Source organism: Phasianus colchicus, chromosome 14 (assembly GCF_987193195.1).
Source record: "Phasianus colchicus chromosome 14, bPhaCol1.hap1.1, whole genome shotgun sequence".
In the NCBI taxonomy this organism is placed as follows: Eukaryota; Metazoa; Chordata; class Aves; order Galliformes; family Phasianidae; genus Phasianus; species Phasianus colchicus.
In genome coordinates this window covers 8,174,747-8,197,929 of record NC_143449.1, presented here as the reverse complement: position 1 = coordinate 8,197,929, position 23,183 = coordinate 8,174,747, and the positions used below count along the sequence as shown (strand labels likewise).

The following is a 23,183-nucleotide window of genomic DNA, read 5'->3' as shown; positions in this document are numbered from 1 at the left end:
AAGAGACCCCGCAGAAGTACACTTGAAGCAGGGGTCAGGAGTCAGCGCAGCGCGACCGCGTGCGGCTCTCCTCAGCAGCGCCTCGCGCTCCTGGAAAGAGCGGGAAACGAAAAGGCGCGAGACGCGCCGAGGAACCGCCACGGCACCGCTCCGGTACGCGGCGGCAGCGGGAAGCGGGGCGGCCACGCGCACCCTCGCGCACAGTGCGCATGCGCACCCGCCTCTCCCCCGCCCCTGGCGCGCGGCGCTCCGCCCCCTCCCTGCGCACTGCGCAGACGCGCGGCGAAGCCGCGTCGGGGGTGGGGTTGAGATGAGCGTGCTGCTCCCCAACATGGCGGATTTTGACACGATCTATGAGCTGGAGGAGGAGGAGGAGGAAGAAGAAGAAGACGAGGAGGAGGAGGAGTCGTCCGAGCCTGAGCCCGTGGTGCGGAGCCAGGAGCTGCCGCGGCCCCGCGACGCGCCGGATCCCGTGGTGGTGCGGGGCGCCGGGCACATCACCGTGTAAGGAGCGGGGCTGCGGGGCGGGCCGGGCGGGAGCGAGGGACGGGCGGACGGAGCCCCGGGGGCAGCGAGGGGCAGCGTGCCTCCCTGCCGCCGCGGCGGCCCCGCGCTGCCCTTCGCCGGGGGGCGGCCGTGCGGACGGAAGGCGCCGGCCCCCGGGGCTGCCGCGGCTCGGGGCGGTCCCGCAGCGGAGCGAGCGGCCGGCGTTGAGGTCCCGCGGCGGCCCTGCGCGCTGCCCGCCTGCAGAGCGGAGCTGCGGTCAGCCGCTGTCCGTCGCGCGGCCTCGCCGCTGCGCTCGCCGGCACGGCGGAGCCGGGCGGCCCGGCGCTGAGCCGCGCTGCTGGGGGACAGAGCGGCCACGCTGCCGTTTGCCGACCCCGAACTTCCTTCCGAGTTGTGCTCGGTTTGAGCGTTTTCCTCGTTGCGGTGCACCGCGAGGCGCGGCGTTTGCTGCCCGTTTGACGTAAATGTGGAATGGCGTGGCCGTTTGGTTTTGCTTTCTTGGTTTTTGCTAACCCCGCTCCGGCAAGTGAGGAATTAGCACAACAGAGTGCACCCGTACCGAGTTGTTAGTGGTTATGCTCGTTTATGTAACGAAAAGGGTGGTACTGAAACTTTCATATTGCAGAGATCCATCAAGCTTGTGTTGCTTTGAGTCTGTCCGTGGATTGCTTAAAGGAACGTGCGTTTCTCTCTGTGAATAGGTGCAGTGTGATCTAGCTTTCTGCAGCAAAGGCACTGGGTGGGGAAGGCTCTCATCCTAGGAGAACTAATGTTGGAGTTGCTGTGTCCGCCATGTAAGTCTGATGCAGTTTGCTGAGCTGGTGCCATGGGTGGCTGCTGTGCTGCACCGCAGTGTGCCTGCTGTCCTGACCCCACACAGCATGTAGCTTGTCTGAAGGAGACGTGTAGCTTAAGTGAAATGACCAGAGCAGCATATACCCGCTTTATTAGCTGTCTGTTTTTAAGCTCTGAATTGAAAAAAAAACATCACACACTTTGCTTTGTCTGCTCTGAAGCTTTCAGAGTATTAGCGATGTTCCTTAAAGCTCCTCTGTGGCTCCAGCATCTTTTGGAGATAGGCAGGAACACCTCCAAGAGTTGTCAGCTACTGATGTCTACACTGAAAGAAAGCAATAATTGTAAATGATGTGGGAATGGTGAGCTAGAATACTGCCCGTGTAAGTACCCGGCCTGAATTCCCCGCCTTATTTTCCCTTTCTTTCACTCCTCCCAACTTCCTTCCTGTAACAACTATGCCTGTCTGATGGTACAAAACAGCTTTTCTTTTATTAGTTCATGGCAGTTCTTCAAAATCTCTCTATACTAATAAAAACAGTTAGTGGATGCTATCAGTGAAATGCAAATGGACTCTGGACACTACAGTAAACAATCCTAACCTCTTTAATGAATGAGGCAATATTTGGCTTTCTGTAGACTTTCTGGTTATTGGTGTGCATCAGCTCTGAAATTCTGCCACTTTCTGATCACACAGATGCTGCATCTTTTGGAATCAGTAGGCTTCAGAAGCAGCCTGCTCTACTTATTGATGTGAGACACATGTCATGCCCTAAAACTTGTGTTTGTTTTCTGAACCTGTCTGGAATGTTGCTAATAAAAACTTCTGTCCTGACAGAAGTCAGAAATGCTCCATTTAAGTAGAGAAAAAAGGAGAAAAAAGAAAAGCACTTATTTTTAAAACAAACCATCTACTATTTTGTCTTCTCGTATTTTCTGTTCCTCACCTGACGCTGGCTTGCTTGAATACTTACTTAGAGAAGGATATTCTCAAATTCTAGGGTCATTTTCTGGTCCAGCTTTTCATGTACAGTCCTCTCAAACATTTTCAATTTAGCAGATTCAAAATACATGTTAGTTTCTTGCATGAGAGTTGTTATGACCTTGTCAGTGAGTGGCTGACCCTAACGAAGTTACCCTGCAGTGTCCAGCCATATAAAAGTAAATTCCAGGAATCTTTTTAGTGGGATCTTGCTTTTTCTACTGACTGTTTGCTAACCTCTCACCCTTGTGCACGGAAGAGTGATTGAATAAATAGTATTTGTTTCATTTCTAACTGAAGGAGCATTTAGGAAAGCAGGTAGTGGAGTTCATGCTCATCTTGTTCAATACTCACTGTAGAAGATCCTCATTTTATAAAAGTTAACTAGCCATTTTAGTTTTAAGTAAGCTTTAGAATTTTAGTGCAGAGAAATCTCTACAACTTGGTGAATGCCTTTTTTTTTTCTTCTGGAATTCCATGTAAGGGAGTTTTCTGTTTCACTGTGTAAGTTAGTGTTACTCTGATGGTGTATTGAAGCATCTTATCACAAACATTTTAAATGAAAACTGAGTCAGAGCAACGACAGTGACTTTCAAAAACATAGCAGGAAACTAACTGAGGTGTTTCAGTTTTTCTGACATACTTCACTGCCTCATGTGTGTCAGTAAGACACTGAGCCTCTTTTTGCCCTTAGCATTCTACTTGTGATTCCTGCTTAGGTCTGCAAACTTTCTAGCGCTGGATGTAAGTTAACTTTTGTTCTCCCGTGGTGTTTCCTTTAGGAGTGCCTGAGGGACCTACGATGCAGGTGCTGATGAAAAATGTATTGTCAGGGATTGGACAAGGCAGGAGAAGACAGGTGCTCTCAGTTGTAAAGAAAAGATATTTAGCTTCTATTACTCCCATCTATACAGCTTCTATGTATTTAAAATCGCAAATGACCTCAGCGTACCACTAGTTCTCAATAAGTTAGTTCTCCAAGACACTGTCCATGAGGAGGAATGCCCCTTAGTAGTTCTGCTGGCTTCATAGGAAAGGGTCATAGATTAGAAAGAAATTTCAGCTCAGGACTGTTGATGAATGCTTTCTTTATTCAGTGACACTGAACAGAGCTGAGGTGGTGCCTCTGCAAAGGAAGCATCTGGTGATCCAGGTTCATATGTTCCAGATAGGTTAAACTTGCACTGGATTAGGTGCGGGGAAAGGAGGTGAGCAAAAAGGAAACTGAGAACCTGTCATGGGAGAGCTGACAGAATAGCATTAGCTTGCTTAGTCTTGTAAGGCTGGTGACTATCTATAAATACAGTAGTGGGTTAAGCAAGAATGAAAGACTATTGAAGTCAAAAGGAAAAAGTTCAAGAATCTGTAAATATGTCTGTTCCAGATATAAGTGCTTTCCAAAATGTTTCTGTTGCATTTTTGGGGACAGGAGACCTCATTTCTGATAATGCTTTGTAAAGAAATCTATAATGTGATCCCTATTGCAGCTAGGATTTGCAGATGATGATTCAGAACTTTCAGGCTTTAGTGTATGAGCTTTTATTTACTACATCTGCCTCTGGGAAATTGCATTCCCTCCACTTTACAAATGGGGAAAATGAGATGATGGGGCTTCTGCTGTGCCACGCTTTAAAACAAGGAATGTGAGAGAACAGAAATTGAGGTCATGCTTGTTCTGTACCAGTGTTGGTGCCTGTTAGGCAATGGTTCCTAGCTTTTACAGGTATGTCATCTAGAGAGAAAATTCTAGCTCAAGTGTGTGATGACTTCATGTGAATTTCTAAATGTTAGACCTTGCACACTTTACACTGAGAGTGCTCAGAAATAAGTGACCACCAACTGATGTTTTAAATAATTGAACGGACTGATGCTGCAGTTTATTTTGCATAGCTCTTTTTAAAGCATACTGGATTTTACAAGATAGTGGAGGCAAAATCATGTTAGATCAATTACTGCTATGAATTAATTTCTTTTGGAAGACCTAGGCTATTTCTTAATTAAAAGTTCAGGTCTTAACCTTTTTTTACATGAAGTTTTTAATAAAGCTTCAACGCTTTTTTGAAAGTGCTTCCGAAGCTGTAGAATTGTGTGATGTTCTGCTTTAACCATTATTACCAGAAACAAATATTTTTTGTTTCTTGAGTCTAACCCCATCTAATAAGGTTTTAATCTTTCTACACTCCACGGTGTCACTCCATGGTGACTCAGCGGGAGGACAGCCTGCACAACCCCTGGAGATGTCTCAGTGAAACTGCTAAAGGCCGTAGTGCTGCTGGCTGGATGTAGTGTTGCAGCATGGCATGGTTCTGTTTGCAGCATAGCCGAAGCCTCTGGAACTCTTTCAGCCATTTGTGGGTGTCAGTGTAAAACAGATGCATTTCTGTAACTGAGGCTTCTTGGTCATGTTAAATCTGAGCGGGCTGTTACGGCAACTAATACAAGTTCTGGTTTTCTAAATATGTTTCAAGACATTGTCAGCCTTCAGATTTAACTCAATAACTTACTGTGTTCTTGTCATGTTCTTAACAGTTCTAAATCAAAAAGCACTCATTTGTTTTTATTTTCTTGGGAATTTGGTAGTACAATGGGAATTCTAACGAGTAGATGTGAGCAGTGAGATGAAAGATGCTGCCTGTGGCTCAGGAAGTTTTTGAACTACAAACTGTTGAAGGTTCCAAGAGAATTGTGGGGTAATAGTATGTAAAGTTCGCAGGCTTTTTCCTTCTGCCGTTCTCTGGGCATCTGCTGCTGGCGCTGTGAGAATCAGTGCTGTGATCGAGGTGGGTCTTTGGCACCATTAGAGCAGTTCTAGTCTGTGATGTGGATAAATAATTCTGCGGAACTTCCATAGCATCACAGAATATCTCAAGTTGGAAGGGATCCATAAGGATCACGGAGTCCAACCTGTGGCTCCACACAGGACCACCCAGCCTGAGAGCATTATCCAGGTGCTTCTTGAACTCCAGCAGCTCAGGGCCGTGCTCACCACCCTGGGGATGTTCCGTGCCCACCACCCTGCTGCAGATCCGTTCCCTGACCCCCTGCCCCTTCCCTGACACAGCTCCATGCCGTTCCCTCGGGCCCCATTGAAGCCACAGAGAGCAGAGCTCAGCACTGCCCTCCGCTCCCTGTGAGAGCTGCAGCTGCCATGAGGGCTCTGCTCTGGGCCCAGCAGACACAGGGACCTCAGCTGCTCCTCACACACTGTCCCCTCCAGGCCCTTCCCCATCTCTACAGCCCCGCTTTCCAGTAGCTCATTTATGATAAGTTAATTACACTGCTTGGTTGCTAAAGCTTTGTGATTGTTTCATGTAGTTTCTCAATAAAAGAGTCAGTGTTACTCAAAACAGGGTCACGTGTGTGTTTTGTAGGGCTGTTAGTCTTTTCTGTTTTGATTGTTAGTTTTTGAGACTGAAAAGACCAACTTACTTGGAAAATTTCATCATAAAAAAGAGAAGCTACAGAATGTGGAGACTGGCCTGCAGGTTGCATTGTCAGAAAATGAAAATGTGTTTATATCAGTTACCTCTTTGTTTGCTTCAAATCATACTGTGTTTACTTTTTGCATATATAGCAGTAATTTATCATCATGGCTTTCCAATTGACTCAGATATGCTGTAGCCAACGCTGTGCTGCTGTTCAGTTCACTCACATTCACCTGTAGAGGACTTCCAATGAAAATATGTTGAAGGAAACACAAACAAGTGGCAATTGGTCATAGTGCTTAGGATAGCTGAGGAGACAAAGGTTGACAGACACCTCGGTGAAGGTCTAATCTTTGGTTTTGTAATATTTACACAAATAGTGTGCTAACATGCTGGTTTTTACAGGTGCCAAGGCTCTGACTTAAGTTAGCAACTGAAGAACTTGATGTCGCCAGTATTGTTGACAGACATCTTGATTAGCTGGCTGGATTTCTGAGGACAGCAGAGATTTTAATACTCGTCTCACCCTTCAAGTTTATTTTTCACCTGTCTGTACTGCTAAGCAAGTGCCATTGCTGGGTTTGGGTCACTGAGTTATTAGTGGGTGACGTGGGCTGCGTGCTGTGCGGCAGTAGGGCACTTACACTTGGGCAGTCAGTGTTCGTCTGGGTGGCCAATGAGGAACGCTTCGGTGTTGGTTCAGAGGAATGCTCTCTGCCCAGAAGGGTTTGTTTCTAGGGTAAATATTACAATACCAAATATACGTGCTCATCCTTTTGGCTGTGATTCCTTTGTTTTCTGTTTGTTTCAACAAAAATATTCAGGAAATGGTTTATCAGGGCTGGCAGAACTTGGTGTGCAGTGTATTTAACTTCACAAGCTTTGCAGGTAACCTTCTTTAAATAGAGACACTGGAGCTGAGAGACCAGTTGCTATTGTTTCATTACTGAATTGCAAAGGTTAGAATTCAGATGAGATGGAGAGGACAGAAGATCATAACGTTTTATTTCACGGAAACTCGTGGGCTTAACGTCAGGGTTTTGTTAATTTCATGCCTACGTGTATACTTTAAATACAACAAAGTCAGCTGTGCTTTCAGCGTCCTACTGACCTACACAAGCAGCTCCTTGACATGGGCAGTTGGTTCAGTAGATTTGGAGCTCGGAGCAACGTGGGTTTTCAAGCAGAGCATCTAAATTCCAGAAAACACCTCGCTGCCTGTAGGCTCTGCTGCTTGTAATAAAGACTTGCTGCTTGCAAAGTAAAAAGGCTTCACTGACAGGAGCCACCAGGCCCTGTGTTAGCTAAGACAGTTTTCTAAAGTTTGTAGTTGCTTGAAACCGCTCGATGTGTGGGCCCTTACATGTTTGCATGAGATAGTTTAACTCACATCAAAGCAGTTTTTAAGAATTGTATGGTTATAAATTTTCCAAAGTGATGAATGGTTTCCTTATAAGTAGCTTTATTTGTTGCATGTGAATAAGTTGCATGAGTAAGAAAAACAGCAATGAAAAGATTAGCTACTACTTGGAGGCTCTTGTTTTTTTCTTTAAGAAAGAAAAAATTGAAACTTATTGCTATCCAATTGTAAAATATTTTTTCTGCTTTTAGTGGCTTGAAGGTATTGAAGTAAAGCAACAAGTTATATTTCTCTTTTTGTCTTATGAATAATAAGAAGAGCTTATATAAAAATGGATTGAAAGCTTATAAAATAATGTACATGTAAAGGCAGAAGAAATAGTTTTCCTTTTTTTAAAAAAAAAAAAGCATCTATTGCATTTTTTTATTAAGGGAAACAAAATAAGTTAGGTGGAATATATTTTGTTTGTCTCTTTTGTTTTCAAGGTTTGGCTTGAGCAACAAGTTTGATACAGAATTTCCCTCTGTTCTGACAGGGAAGGTAAGTGTGAGATTAAACTGTTCTTTTAAATGGAAAGCTCCAGTGCCTCCAGTGGTTTTTGTGTTACAAATATATGCCTATGAATCCAACACAACTGGTTGCAGGCCAGCATTGCACTGAAGGCTGCTAAATTAACTGTGTCTTGTATGAAATAGCTGGTTGAAGACCAGTCCCTACAGCAAAGATAGTTTGCAATGACTGTAGTCTTTATTGACATTCTGAGCACACCATGGTACTGTTCTCATGTAGGCAATCTGTGTAAAAGCAAGACTTGCACTCCCTTGCTTCATAGGTGCCTGCAGTTTGTGCTACATCCTGTGCAAACTAAACTATTTCGGGTACTAGACCTCATTTTTCAATATGTCTGTCAAGTCTTGAGTTTATTTTTAGACAGATGTCTAGAAGAGCATTTATTTATCCGAAGCTTAAAGGAATTAAACATGGTTTCAAGTCTGTGAGTGAAGTAGGTTTTTTTTAGAACTTTTTCTGAAATACAGTAATTGTGTCATTCTGAAAATTTGTTGTGAAAGTCTCATCATTTCTCTGGAGTCTTGTTGTGTTGCTAAAAGCAATTTAATAAGTATTCATTTGTAGCTATTTCTTAATGAAAACTTGTAGCAAAGTTCTTGACTTTTAAATTCTTTTCATAATTCTGGTTTTGTTTTGTTTGTTTTGTTGTGTTTTAGACTTCTTTCCCCATTTTTTTTTCATTCAGCTGTTTTAGTACACAGTGCTTTTCTTCTCCTTCATTTTGTCATCCCCTTGCGTATCTCTTCCAGAACTTGTGAGAAAAAGGTACTTGGCTCTTGCTGCTTTCTCTAAGGACATCCCACACGGCTGCAGCCTCCCAGTCTCCCCAGCCTCTTGCAGTCACTGTTTTTGCAATGTGCCGAATGCAGCTGAAGCCTGTGGAGGTTCCCCCCTCTGGGGGCATCCTGGTTCTGCCTTTTCACCTCCGAGCGTAACGAATAAAGCACTTGTGGTGAATTTGTCCAGCATTTTTGACAGCAGTCCAGTTGTTGGCTGGACAAGCTGCTAATATGATTGTTAAAAGACAACCTGTAATGTCTGGCCTTGTTTCAGGATCTCACTGAGCAAAAAGGGAAGGCTCATTGACTTAACAGTGCCTGATGCACAGGCTGGCAGTAACACAACTTGCATCTCGCTGCTTTGCATGCCTGAAGTTTATTTTCTGTAAAGCTCTTTCAGATCACCAAAAAAACCATGCAATGCTTTTTGGAAAGAGTTCTGTTCTTTTAATTAAGTGGTAGTTTTCTGTAAGAAAATATTTATATTAAAAAAAAAAAAAAAACTACCCCACCCCAAAACATATTCATTTTAATACAAGCCTTAATGCCTGTCACATTTCCCACTTGATTGACTTCCTGTTAAATAAAGAGTGAGAAATTGATGTTATTACAGGATCTGAGTTTATAGGAGCAAAAGCTTAATTTAAATTTCAGTTTAAACTTCAGTTCACTGCTTGGATTTAATTTAGCAGAATGAAAAGAGGATGTTCTTTTAGCTGACACGTGAGTGTCCACTTAGTGCCTATAGGAGCACTGCTTATGTTGAGAATTTTGATAATCCAGTTATTTTTTTTTCCATGTGTGGATTGATGGGTTTTGAGGAAAATGACTTTAAAAATAAATCCAACTTTGACCAATCAGATGAGGTAGTAAACAAATCCTTCTTAATGCTTGCCACACATGGCTGTGAAAGGTGGTAAAAGCCACAGATGTGGCTTGTTGGGTTTTTAATACTTTCATGAAGTGCCAGAAATGAATAATCTGCTTCTTCCTCTGGTTATGGCAGTCCATCACCTTTACCGCTGCTGAAAATGAAAACTCAGATTTTTCCAGTAAGTGTTCTTCAAATACCCTGATCAATAATTCACATCAGGCATTGTGGTCTACTGATGTACCACTTGAAGATCTTTCTTTTTCTTCTTTCCTTTTTATGAAATCCGTTTATGAAAAGTGTGGTGGCTGTTTTTATTAACAGTTTTCTATAAAAATGTTTACTGTAAGACTGCATTAAAACCACCACTGGATGGTTGTCATACTTGGAGAATGTCCATGTAATATTAAGTTTAATGGCTTTGTTGACCACAAATAATATAATTCCTCTGCTAATGCGGTGTAAACGATGAAGCCGTTACACGGAGTTGATAGACTTCTCCATTATGCTGTTTTTCTTCTAAGAAATTCAGGATGAGGGTTTAGGCTTTTAAACAAAGGATGAAATCACTAACTTTTTAGATCTATGCTCTGTGTAGTCTTTGGGAATTTATAAAGTTTCCTGATGCTCAGTTTGGTTTCCATCTACATAATGACTGTAGTAAACCTTGCACTAATTCTTTATTATCTTTTTAATATGAAATACCCTTCTTTACCCATCTTCTCTTCTTCTTCCTCCTCATTTCTGCAGATTCTCAAACAGTTGTAAATTAGCTTAGAGCTAAGATGCATGTGAGTACGTCTTCAATATTGAACTGGTTGCGAATGTTTGAGGAAACAACACAGACAATAAAACAATACAGAAAATAGCAGTTAGGTCAGATATTGGCTCTAGGTAATTCCACTCGATTGACTTAATGTTTATCTTGCAGGATAAGAAGCAAATATCAGCTGGTGTATAAATACAGAGCTTAGCTTTCAGGAGTGTTTTCAACAAGATTTTGTAAGAAAAGATTTGATTTACAAAATAAAGGGGCAGTAATTACCTTGTAGTAATTGGCTTAAATTTAAATTCTGGGTAAATTCAAATTCTGCGTGCTATGGCTTTATAGGGTTGTTCTTTTAAAACAGACATTTAAAATGGGTTTTAAAGCAGCTCTGTTGGTAGCTATTCTGAAATGAAGTAGAACTTCTAGTGCTAAAAGTTTAAGTGATTCCTTTGCTGCAAAGAATTTTAAACCTGGCTTATAAAAACAGTACTTCCCATGAGGAATTGTTCAGTACTGAGCAGTGCTCCAGGTGACAAGAAAGTGATGGAGCCAGTGAGCCTTAAGAAAAAAAAGCGGCGTTTCCTGCCCTGAACCTAAAACAATCAGGGCCTCATACAGCGATTACTGTGCAGTGCAGGGAAATGTAAGCCATAAAATGGGCTCTTGCTATTGTGATCCCATTGCAGTGTGTGATTGATAGGTTTGTGATCATGATTGAAAGAGAAAGATCAGGCCTGCTGGGCTGTACTTGCTCTCTTCCTGTGTTTGCAGATTCCCTTACATCCTGTTGTAAAATATTATAACACTCCCTCCTTCCCTTTTATGTCTTTTTTTTCCCCCTTGGAGACCTAAAAGGAACCAGTGTCTCTTTACAAGGTGTACTGCACAGCCAGGAGCTATGTGTTTATCTCATTCTTTTTGAGACTCAGAAATTCTACAAAAGACATTCCAAAACTGCTCAAAACTAGGCTGTTAGTGAGCTTTCTTTGCTCAGGAGGTGCTCTGAATTGTTTTAAATACCTAGGCATTTTCTATTAACTTTTCAGTATCTTTATCTGCAAAAAAGGCAGGATTTAAAATTATGTCCAAAAATCAGCAACATTCTTTTGTAACTGTTTTATTCTAAAATCATTTTCTTACTAAATAAGAACACCATCATTTTATTTACAGATATTTCATTCTTTGTCACTGTAACAAGACTGAGCTGTAAACCAAAAGGAACAAACTGGTTTTGCTTCTCTTTATCATAGAATGAGGCTTATCCTGGTCCCCGATTAGTTTAGCTTCAAATGAAGATGTCACTGACTGGCAGAAGTAGTTGTGTCTGCAATGGAGAAATACATCCAGCAGTTTGGGTTAGCTGAGGAAGCCTTCAGTAATTTCATCTTGTGCTGCAGTTAAGAGATACACCTTTGTAGAAGCAGTAGGTGCATTAGCAGGTGGTAGCTGTGCTGTGCTAATATGAAAATAGCCCAAGTAGAAATTTGTGTTTCTTGGCCATGTGCAGTGCTGTGCTCATGACAGCATCTGTTGTTCCTCTAATGCAGCATCGTGCTGTTTGACGACGGGACCAGTGGTCGAAGAATCTACTTGACTTCTTTTGTGTTGGAAGATATCAATTATGGTTATAAAATTTGTTCATGATATACAGAGAGCTCTAGACTGCAGATCCAGTGTCTACAGTAGGGTACAGCTGTGTCTGGGGTGAGGTCTGTGAGCTGTGCTGTTGTCGAGGTCTAGTGAACTTTGTGAGTGATGCAAAAGGAACCATTCTCTTTCCTTAGTGGACTTCATATCACAAGTACTAATGGAGTCAAGAAAAAAAAGTTACTACCTTTCAAATAAATAGATAGGATGATACATGTACAAATTTCAGAAGGCTTATTGAAGATGGTCCCCTTTTTGTATATATGAATGCTAAGAACACATTTGCATGTGAACTTCCTTGAGCATTGTGAACTGTGGTTTGTTCGTGCATGTGAGTTTGATTCACTCTGAATCACGTCTGACTGCAGAAGCCGAACTCCTGTACTGCTGTTGCACAACCAGTCCTGTTGTACTTCACTACCAGTCTTGCTCCCATAGTGAATATGAAGTGGTCTTACTCACATGCATCAAATACTTGGGGTTTCCTAAATATAAGAGCTGCCACTGGCAGAGATCTGCAGAGCCTTCTGTTTTGAATGCTTGAAAGCACAGGCTAATTTTCCACATCACAATGTAATTTTTTTCTCTTTTTCATTAAAAACATCCCAATGCTGTTTCTTTTTTATTTTTTTTATTCTTTTTTAACTGGGATATTTGTTGTAAAATATATTTGAATGTTGATGTGCAATTTAGTCGAAAGAAAATTTTTGGACTTGCTTCATTTGTACGTGCGGAAAGAAGTACAAGATTAACTTTTCTATACTGAGGAAACAAAGGTAGTCTGTATAATTGCAGAATAAGTGGTTGCTGTGTAGTTATTCATTCCTGCTATAAAATGCTCACAATGTTAACTGATGTTCACTGTAGGTCTGGCTAGTATACAGACCCAGATGACCTCTGACTCTGTACTGCCTGCTGATCTGAATGGCCAGGAAACAGATGCTCTGTGTATTTACTCCCTTTCCTGCAGTGCTTTAATCAAGTTAGCTCTTGTGATAGGTGGAGGTGGCAGAACCGGGTTGTTGCTGCTTCCTGGCTGCTGGGTTCACCTCTTCAGAGCAAGGAGGCGCTGCCAATTAATGCCTTGTTTGTGGAATCAAATGAACCAACCATCAAGAGTCAGGCTTGATGGTTGGAAGGCTTATGTAGGAGTTTAATAACTTGGTATGCAGACCAGTTCTAGGCAGGGGCTTCTTCAGCATAGCAAGTAGGAAGGAAAAAATTTTTTATTATTATTTTGGAGTTGTTATGCCTGGCTGTTCAAATCTGTTGAAGTTGGATCTCACTGTTCTGCTTTGTGTGTCCAACCCTGGGCTTTGTTATTGTTAGGAGTGCCATCCTGGAGTCAAGGTAGCTGTAAGACAGTGAATGGATCCCTACTTGTTATTTAGGTACTGTAGGGAGATGGTGGGTTTGGAGTTTGGAGTAGGCAAATGCTCACATGTATAAAATAATACATTGAGAAATAGTGGGCTGAGTGTACTTAAAGCAACTGTGTTTCAGCAGCTAGGCTTTACTAAAAATCATGTACAGGGTGTGTTCTTAGCCTTGGATGTAACCCAGTCCCTGTCTTTCTGGGCTTCCTGGCTTAGAAAGAAGCCCCAGGTAAAGTTGCAGCCCCACAACTGTGTGGGCTGTGTCAGGAATTGGTTTATTGATAGCAGCCCACCCTCACCCAGGCACAGTGTAGACTGTAATTGGTATATGTTCCTTTAGGAAATAAAAAAGGCAAGATCCAGAGGCTGGAATCTGTAAATTGGACATATCACCCTTCTTTAATGTGACACACAACAGTGTTTTTACTGTGAAGTAACAACCTATTACTCCTTATTCCCTTGGAAACAAGATAGCCATCATTCTTCTTTTTTTAATTTCATTTTATTCCTTCTGTTTTTGTTTTTCTTTTATTCCTTTTTTTGTGGTCAGTGTAGCCAGGATGTTGCACTGCTGCGTTCCCCTTCTTAGCCTTGTTAGGGACCATGTTATCAAACCCATTGATCTATCTGGTATAATAAATATGGATGAGGCTGTTCATCTAAGCTGCATTGGGCTTTTTAACGCAAATTTTTCAAAGCTCACACCATAAATGAATTTGTTACAGGAAAATGACTTTTCATGCTCTCTGTGTGAACGGCGTTTTGGAAGATGGGGTCATGTTGCATAATGGAAGTATGTTGCATTTACATTTTAATCTATAAAGGCAATTCTTGAGGAAATACATCTGTAATGGCATTCCACTGAAGTTCAGCACTTCTGTTACAGGTTGCCCCAGAAGAATTCAAGACCAGCATCAGTCATGTGAATACCTGCTTAAGAAAGAATCTTCCTGTCAATGTAAAATGGCTGATTTGTGGCTGTCTGTGCTGCTGCTGCACACTGGGCTGTAGCCTGTGGCCTGTAGTCTGTCTTAACAAAAGAGTGAGTACATTTTTCGTTTGTCTTATTTTCTTGATTTTGCAATTTCTGGTAGCATTAAATAATGTTGAAAAGCATCATCTACGTTCCAAAGCCCCTTTTTTTTTTTAAATCTCACATTCAAAGGCTAATTCAATTTTCCACTCCTTAGAGAATAGAAAAAAACATTTCTTAATGAAGCAAATGATGCCAAATTGCCTATTGAATTGATAGTCAAGGGTATAGCTAATCTTATCTCAGTTCAAAGAAGGTGTTATGTAGGAGTACCTACATTTCCAGGATATTTAAAGCTCTAAAAACTGAATCAGTGAGCAGAGTGAGATGTTGACCCTCAAAAGTTGCCTGAACTAGAGTGAGTATTTCTCTTCCCTCCTCTCACACAATTTTTTGCAAGCAGACAATTTTTATTATTATTATCTCTAATAGATACCATAATGTTTCTGAACTGTTATTTATTTGGCATACTTTACTGTGTTACTTCTATTAGAACAAGCAGAGGAATACACTTGATATGTAGAGATGGAATATTTGCAGTTTTAAAAACATATTTAATATCCCTGTGCTACTGAAGAAATAAATGCCCGTGTGAAGTTGTAGTGTTGATGTTATTCTCAAATGTATAAAGTGTATACATGTGTGTACGTGAATGTTCATGTGATTTGGTCGCTCTAAGAACCAAAAGTATATGGTTGTTCTTGGTCTCTTGTGAAAGTTTGAGCCAGCCAGTACCTGAGCACACAGCAGCCCTTTGCTTGCTTAGTCTCCGACAGGACTGGACAGAATTCGAAGAGCAAAAGCAAGAAAAATCTCAGGTCAAGATAAAAAACAGTTTAATAAGTGAATGAAAAAAAGAGGAGAAAAACCTAAGAGATGCAAAGACAAATCACTCCCTACCTCCCACCAACTGGGCCATGACAGCCCCAGTTTTGTTGTGAGCATGGTGTCATGTAGCCCTTTGGTCAAACTGGGGCACCTGTCCCAATCTATTGCCTATACCTGAGGGGGTAGAGTTAGAAACAGAGGTCCATGATGCTGTACAAGCACTGTTCAGCCAGAGCTGCAGCACTGGTGGGCTACCAACACTGAGTCATTAGATCTAGAGTGCAGCACTATGCAGGCTGCAGTGATGAATTTAACTCTGTCCTAGCCAGTCCATGTATGTTCATTTAGGGGAGAAAAAAAGAAAAAAGGCAAGATCCAGAGGTTGGACTTTGAAATTTAAACGGTGCAAGAAATAACATGGACTTTTTGATTCCAAGGATAACTTCATCACTGGAATAATTAGCAAAGAGATGGTGGATTCTCCATCATTAAGTATTTGACTCAGAATTTGATATCTTTGCATCTTTTTTTAATGAGGTAGTGTAGTTCATTAACCATTATTAAATTTGTGAACAAAATACCTGCATGGAACATTGTGTAGGAAATAGAGTAGGTTATCACAGTGGTCCTTCTGTGACAATAGAGGAAAAAAAAACAGTTGAAACTTCAAAAATACTTCCTTTTCCCACAATCAGTAAAATGGCTTCTTACTTCCTGAAGTAGGTTGCTTTCTTCAAAATAGAATCCCCTTCATAGGTATAAGGTAAGGAAGCAGATGTATCTCCTATCCAGGGTTTCACCTTTGTTTTTTAGTAGTTGCCGTGATCTTACGGAGTATTCTAAGTATTGTGGGAGCTCTTTGTAGCTGTAAGCCTCGCTGTAAACCATTTATTGTATCAGAATGAAGACTGTAATTGGACCATATTTTAAGGGCGCTTGTAAAAAGAGCAGAATGTGTCCAGTTCTCAGCTTTGTGGTTTCTTGTTTGTTTGTTTGCCTTCTGATGCTGAGGAACAGAAGTCCTATCACTTCAACTTCCCATTTACAATTGTTCAATTGCTTGGTTCTACTTCTATAAAACTAATTTATTTTAAGTGATTCTTAGTCCAGAAATGCAATAATGAGGTTCTTCTGGATGAGGCTGGCTACTGAACCATTCATAATACAGTTTTGATTTAATTTTTCAGACTAGAAGATCAATTCAGAAGTTATTAGAATGGGAAAATAACAGACTATATCATAAGGTAAGAAAAGTTAGAATGCTTGTTTTCTTCGATTTTATGGTTTTTTTGCATAATTGACATGTTAGGAATTTTACTGTCTCATTATAATTCTATACTTTCTAGAAGTTAAATCTCACTGTCTGAAGTATTGCAGATCCAAAAGGTTTGACTGCTTATGTTTGTTACATTAGTTATCAAAATAATGTTGTAATATGTGTTAATTTCTGATAATTACTTTCTTAGCTTGGTTTGCACTGGAAGCTGAGTAAAAGGAAATGCGAAACTAGCAATATGATGGAATATGTAAGTATTATTTCTGTTATTTATTGTGTATTCAACACCCTTTATTTTATAGTGAAATCTGTTACCTTACCAGACTTTAACCAATCCGAATAAGCTCTCATAAAAAGCAGCAGTTGTTTGACATACACCTGTGAAGGCCAGTTTTAAAGAGTGGCTATGTCATATATTAAAACTGAGAAGTTGTCACTGCTGAACTTCTTTTCCATTCATAACAATTCTGTGTTTGCACTACAGGGTGCACTTCGATCAGTAATTGATAACAAGGAAGGCCCACAGGGTTTTCATGCCCTAGTGTGATTCTCACAGCAGTCCATAGTTCTTTAGCACTTATCCACCTTTCCTACTGCTATTTATAGTTACTTTGATTAAGCATTTTGGTACAGAAATACTGCATTTTTTTATAGTAGTGCATTGGTTTTTTTGTTAATCAGACCACGGATTTTTATTTATTTTAGTCCTGGCTCCTGATCTCATAAAGATTTAACCAAGATAGTCCATTTAGGAAAGTGGAATTTCAATTATTCCTGTTATCCTACTATTCTCTCATCCACTTTCATGCATGACAATGAAGACTGCCTAGGCTTAAAGAAAAGAGAGAATCACCCCCAAAAAGTCAAGTGTTGATAAGTTGTGTATTTCAAAATAACCTGAATCTTCTTTGTTACTTTGGATAAAGTTTCCCTATAAAATAATCTTGGGCAAGTATAATCCTACAAACAGCTAGTGTTGCATGGAATGCTATGCTGAAGATTTGAAGTTGTTGATTTCTGTGTTCTGTTCTTGTCTTTTCCCTTCTTCAACAGGTAATATTAATAGAGTTCTTACCAAAATATCCCATATTTCGACCTGACTGAGGAACTGCATTTGGTCTTTCATGTTACCTGTCATTTTCTACCCTTAGTGCCTTGTAGATGATTTTGGAAAGAAGATGGTCTACTTTGCTGAGATTTAAAAAATGTTCTTTGGTAGAGTATCTTCCTTGCGATGTTATTTTTTGTTTGACAACAATTTGCACATTTTTTTAAATGTTAAATGAGGCTTCTGTGTTGCACTCTGAATTTTTAACATTAACAAAAACTGATATAGTTGCCACTAGGGATCTAACATCAGTGCTGCTTAAACTCGTTCTGAGCATGCTGCCTTATTAATTTCTACATTTAGCGTATATCCTCAAACATGCACCCTGATGCTGTGTCATACTGTATTTCATTCCTATAAATCCTCAGTAGAAATGTCCAGGTAAGCGTCTAGTAGTAAAGATTCTAATGTCACTTGCTTGCATAGGACTTGCAATTAACAGCACTGGTTTTGTCCTGCACTTTGCAAAATCATCATTTACATTCGGGGGTTAATTATTTTACCCACTATAGATTTGTAAATATTGACTCTTTGCATAATGTAAAGCGTGGTATGCCAAGGTTTACAGAATGTAAGATAGCTCTTGTTCTATTACCAACAGTTTGGCATAGTTTTATTCATTACATTTGTTATCATCCCTCTGATTGTATGGACCCATTCACGTACTGTTTTTATGGTAAAGCCATAATGAGTTTGTACATATTGTCGGATGTGTAGGGCTCAGTTGCACTTTTGTTTAGTAAATGGATAAAAAATGTGTAGCATTTTGTTTGTCTTTTAACTATTTCAGGTGTTGTTTGTGGCACCTGAAATGGGAACCTTATATACTGTTTATCTTTTGAAAAAATCACATTTATGGGGAAATGGCAGCTGCTATTAGCAAAATATCCCAAAGCCCACTTTTTACATTTAGAATATCGAAAGTCACTTTCTGTGGGTTGTTCTGTTTTGTTTTCTGAGTAGGAAAAAGTGTATATTGTAATTGGAGAGAGTCGTTACTAAGGAGAAGAATTTGCAACAGCCAAATGAAAGTTGAAGTAGCTGAGTATTTTTATAGCACAACAGTACTTAGGCGTTTTAACAGTTACATGATATGGCATCCCTTTCTAGCAGAAATAAATTTTGCCTAAATCAGAGCAGTATTTCGGAATGTGCTGATGGGAGGAAGTAGATCAGTTGAATGGGCTCACGTGTATATTTTGGCATTCAGGAACAGTTTGAAGAGCCACAAATGCCTTGTGGAATTCAGAAGCATTTTTGGATTCCTTCCTGTTCGCCTGATGTCAGGAAGGGAAGTGACTATAGAAAAACTTACTGTAATAGCTAGCCTAAGCAAGACCATTTGTTCATAGCAAATGAAAGAAAGAAGCAAATGACAATGCGTTGTTCCCTCCCCCCCCACCTTACTAACTAGAAATAAGAGAAAAAATAATCAGATAACTGATTATCTGTAAGTTGTGATGAATATAATCATAAATGTCTACAGGCATTTCTTTGCAGCAACTTAACTCCTTGCAGCATCACAGGTTGCTTTCTAGTTTCAGACTGACTTAGAACTTCCTCTGAATGTATTTGCATCTCCTCAGTGTGCAATATTGTATTAAAATACAGTATTAGTAAAGTCATTACATTCTAATAGCTGTAACAGGCCAGATACCCAGTACCCACTGTTTACAGAAGGCCAGTTTTATGTAAGTTGTTACTTGGAATCAAATATCTTGTTCTTCTAACTGTACAGCTGAGTGTCCGATTCCAGTGCTTCCTGATCTCAGACTGATGATTCAGGCTCTGAAATCTGTATAGTTAGTGCAGAGGTTTTGTTGGACCAGTAGATTGGTAATGAATAACTGATCAATTGAATTTGTAATTTAATTTAATGAATGGACTGCAGTGTTGTGTGAATTTAACTTGAGCTATACCTTGCAATTCAGATTTCTGTGAGAGAACCATGCAAAGTATTCTCTCCGTTTTATTTTATTTTTTAGGATGAGCGTTAACTGGAAGCAGAGAAAACACTTAATGGCAGAAAGAAACAGTGAAAAGCAGAATTGACATAGCACAGACAATTTCCCTGAGAAATAAGTGCATGTGGTATAAGTGAAGGGAGCTTAGCTGGACAGAACAATAGAAGTTTCTTAGTTATGCCAGAACTTTGTTAGGTATTCTCTTGCTGTGTAAGAAAAACTCAAGAAATCTCAGCAGATTCTTAATTTTTGCTTTTATGTGACTATATTTTCAAAGTGGTTTTTTTTCCAACTAAAAGAGGCAAGCGAGAGTTTCAGTAACTGCCAGTGCTGAGTGCTGAGCAGCCCTCCGTCTCACTGTGAGCAGAAGTCTTCTGCTGAGTCTGTGCTGATTTCCTTGGGTGGAGTTGAGAGTTTTTCAACTGATCTGTCTTGTTTCAGTGAAATGCTGTGCCAAGCAGAGAGAATACCCTGAGTTTCCCACTTCAGCACAGAGTATTTATTTTAAAAGTTTACATTTCAAGTACAAAAATTCTATACGCTTTTACTTTGTCCTAAATTATTAATTGTATTCAAACCGTGAAAGGGTCTTTTCCTCTTATGTTTTAATAGGCACTTAAAAATGTGGCCATAAAGCAACTAGTAGAGTATTAGAGCTGAAACAGAAGTTTACAGCAAGCTCCATGTTTTAATAGGAAAATAAATTTGCATTAAAATACAAAAACAGCATGCAGTATTACATTTGCATCTGAAAGACAGGTTTAATAGCTCATTTAAACATGAAAGCAACTGTAAATGCTGCTGTGAACTTGTCTACCTACAGGTTCTCTTTTGCCTAGGCTATCTTTTGCTTTAATATAAAGACATCCGACAGGTAGTTTGTATCTCATAAGACTGGAGAACTCATTTTCGACAGTAAAAAATGAGCATGAAATGGTAAGCCTGTTTATAGAGGATACTTGTTAACTGGAGGAAGCACGCATAGTAATGTAACAGACTGATGTGAGCAAAGTGTAATAGAAATGGTGAAGACAGTGCCTTGACTGGTTTCAACAAAATGAAAACGTGTAGCAAGAAAGGAGAAAAGGGAACTAGTAGAAGTATGTAGTGTGAGTTTGCAGCAATTTTTATAAAGCTCTTACAGGAATATCATCTGTCTAATCAGTGTTCGGTTTTTCAAATAAACATGTTGACACTTTCCTTTTTAACTTGTATGTATGAAATGCCTGTTTGTTTTTCTAATTAGAAAGTTTTTGTATGTGAGGAGCATTAAAGGATACTGATGAGCTCTTACCTACAGTTCCCCACCTGCTTCTTGTGAAGTTCTTTTACCATCAGAGGAGGAAAGATGTGTTTTAGAACGTGCACAGGCAAGTCTAGGAAGTGTGGACAGTTGTAGATGAATAACTTGAAAAAAAGAACATTTTTGCTAAAATCTAGAGTGGTATTGACTGGGGAAAAAAAGTCCCTATACTTTTCTTGATAGGTACAAAAAACCACTGTATGCAAAACTGTAAATATACACACATTGGTGTCCCACTATGACAATTTACTATGTTTACTTGTCAACACACTACCATCAGAGCAATAAAAATGTCGAGCTATTAAAATTCACTGTAAATAAGTTGTTACTTCAGTAAGTAATGTTGTGTGATGCCTCTGCCATTTTCTTCTGCTCTTGCTGTTCTTATGATGCTGTAATGTTACTTGTATGGCTTACGGAAAGTGGTTTTGTTTAAGGTGTATGAAACTTTTTAAATTGTCTTCTTAACATTTTTATTCCGTTTACAAGTGAACAGCCACTTTTTTAATAGGACCTCACACTTTGAAAGTTCTTTTTCTTTCTTTTTAAAATAAAATTCTGAGCTCTATTTCTACATTTTACTGCATAGGCTTGTGCTGTTTAAAGAAGTTGGAAGTCAGACATGCTTAATCACTATGAGACATTTTTTCTTTAATTAAATTTAAAGATGAAAACCTCTGAACAGTGCCGTGTGTTTCTGGAAACAAAGTGGTTTGTGTCTCCCTGCAGCACTGTGTGAACGCAGTGGCAGTCAGTGGTTTCCTTTATGTGAGACACATTTCTAACACAGAACAGTGGGATTCCCAGCATGGTTTGGCTGGTTGAAAGGACAACACTTGGAAAACTTAGCAAGGCTTTCCCAAAAACAAAATTCTAGAATGAACATCACATTTAGTCTTCCATGTAACCTATCTCAGCTGGTGCACACCCTCTATAACCAGGAATTTTTGTGGAATTTTGCTGCAGCCTTACTTTTCATCACAGATGCTCTATCCCTACTGGAGTGCAGTGATGCAGAGTTCAGAGAGCAGAGAAGAGCAGAGGTTTTCCTATTCTATTGCAGTAGCGCTGCAGAGGGAGCCTAACCTGAGCATGGATAAACATGTAAGTCGTTGGCTCATGTAGTGAGCTGTGACCGGAGGACAATGCAGCCTTTTGTGTGTGTTAGCGGGCTAACTTTGTAGCTGTGAAAGCAAGGCTTAAAATTAAAGCCTTCGGTTCATCCCTGGGGGGAAAACATCACATTCCCAAAGTAGGCACGTGCTGTGTTTTTTGTTGAAAACTGATGTCCTCAGTTGTTTTGGACAAATCCAGGAGCACCTGGGATGACGTGCTGTTTAGGCATGCAACTGCTACTGATTATTATTTGAGAAATGTAGAGAATGTTCCTTTCTTGTTATGCCAACTATAGGAACGTTTGGCTGAGCCGTGGTATTAATCCACGAGGGGTCATGAGATGTGATTGCCTAGGCTGCTGCAAAAGTCCACTTTAAGAACATCTGGGATTTTGCCCCTTTTTCTACTCTTGGACTTTTCAGTAATGAAGCTTGCCAAAATGGATGTGCCAACATATTCATCATTTTATACATCTTTTGTATCAGCATTGCTGTAAGTATTGAATCATAAGCAGTTGAAGTGTTCCAGCTGAGGATATATATATATTTTAGTTTTTATAGATTTAAACGGTAGTCTTCAGTTGCTAGACCAAATATTATCTTTCTTTCAATAGCAGATTTTTATCTTTCGGATCACCCTGCTTGCTTTACGTTCGCCGCACTGTGTTTGAATTAATTTTCCCTCGCTACGGCTAAGTAGAAACAACCTGGGATTGCAGACGAGGGCAGTGGCGGCTCCAGCGTTACACCAGGTGCAACGACGCAGACGGTTCCCTCTTCGTTGCAATAACGCCACTCATTGAAGGATCCCGTTTGTCTCCGTAATGGCCGTATTGTCTTTCTGCTTCATAGCAACCCGTGCACAAATCCGGGACTTTCTCTGTAGCCGCTTCCCCCTTTCCACGGGAAAGGACGCTTCTCAGGCGGCTTCCTGCCGTTCCTCAGCGCACAGCGAGGCGAGCTGCGTTCCGCCCGCCGTTCCGTAGCGCTGCGACGGACGCCGAGCTCCGCACCGCCGGGAGCGGCTCGCGGCTCCGCCCAGAAGGCGCTGCCATCATCACAGGAGATGCGCCGGGCCGCGCGGGTGCCGCTGGAAGGACCGAGCCGTTACTGCGACCGCCGCACGGCGCTGGCTCGCTCGTTCGCTTGCGGCCCGGGCGGCCGCCAGCCCCGACGCTCGCAGCCCGCTCGCGCTCTTCCCGCCCGAGAGCAGAAATGGGAGCCGCCCCGCCCTCAGTTGTGCCCGGCGAGGCGCGAAGCCGTGGCTCGGCCGCTCCCCCGGCTCCCTCGGCGCATGCGCTCCCGCCCCGCGCATGCGCGCTGTCCGATCCGCTGCGCGGCGCCTTTGTGGCGGCGGGAGCGGGTGGCGCTGGGGCCCGGGGCCGCCTCCGCTCCCGCCGGGGGTCCGGTCCCGTCCCGTCCCGTCCCCTCCCCACCTCCCGCGGGAGGCAGAGAAAGAGCGATGGCGGCTCGCT

General features: G+C 41.2%; 1 protein-coding gene across 1 annotated transcript; it reads left to right on the top strand.

Annotated features, from left to right (window-relative positions):
• Nucleotides 1-243: 243 nt before the first annotated feature.
• Nucleotides 244-22,990, top strand: CHIC1 (cysteine rich hydrophobic domain 1). The gene is made up of 6 exons (XM_031594430.2): nt 244-504; nt 7,555-7,609; nt 13,968-14,123; nt 16,130-16,186; nt 16,409-16,468; nt 17,272-22,990. The coding sequence occupies exons 1-6, from the start codon at nt 311-313 to the stop codon at nt 17,320-17,322; spliced, it is 573 nt and encodes a 190-aa protein (XP_031450290.1). The 5' UTR covers nt 244-310; the 3' UTR covers nt 17,323-22,990.
• Nucleotides 22,991-23,183: the final 193 nt, after the last annotated feature.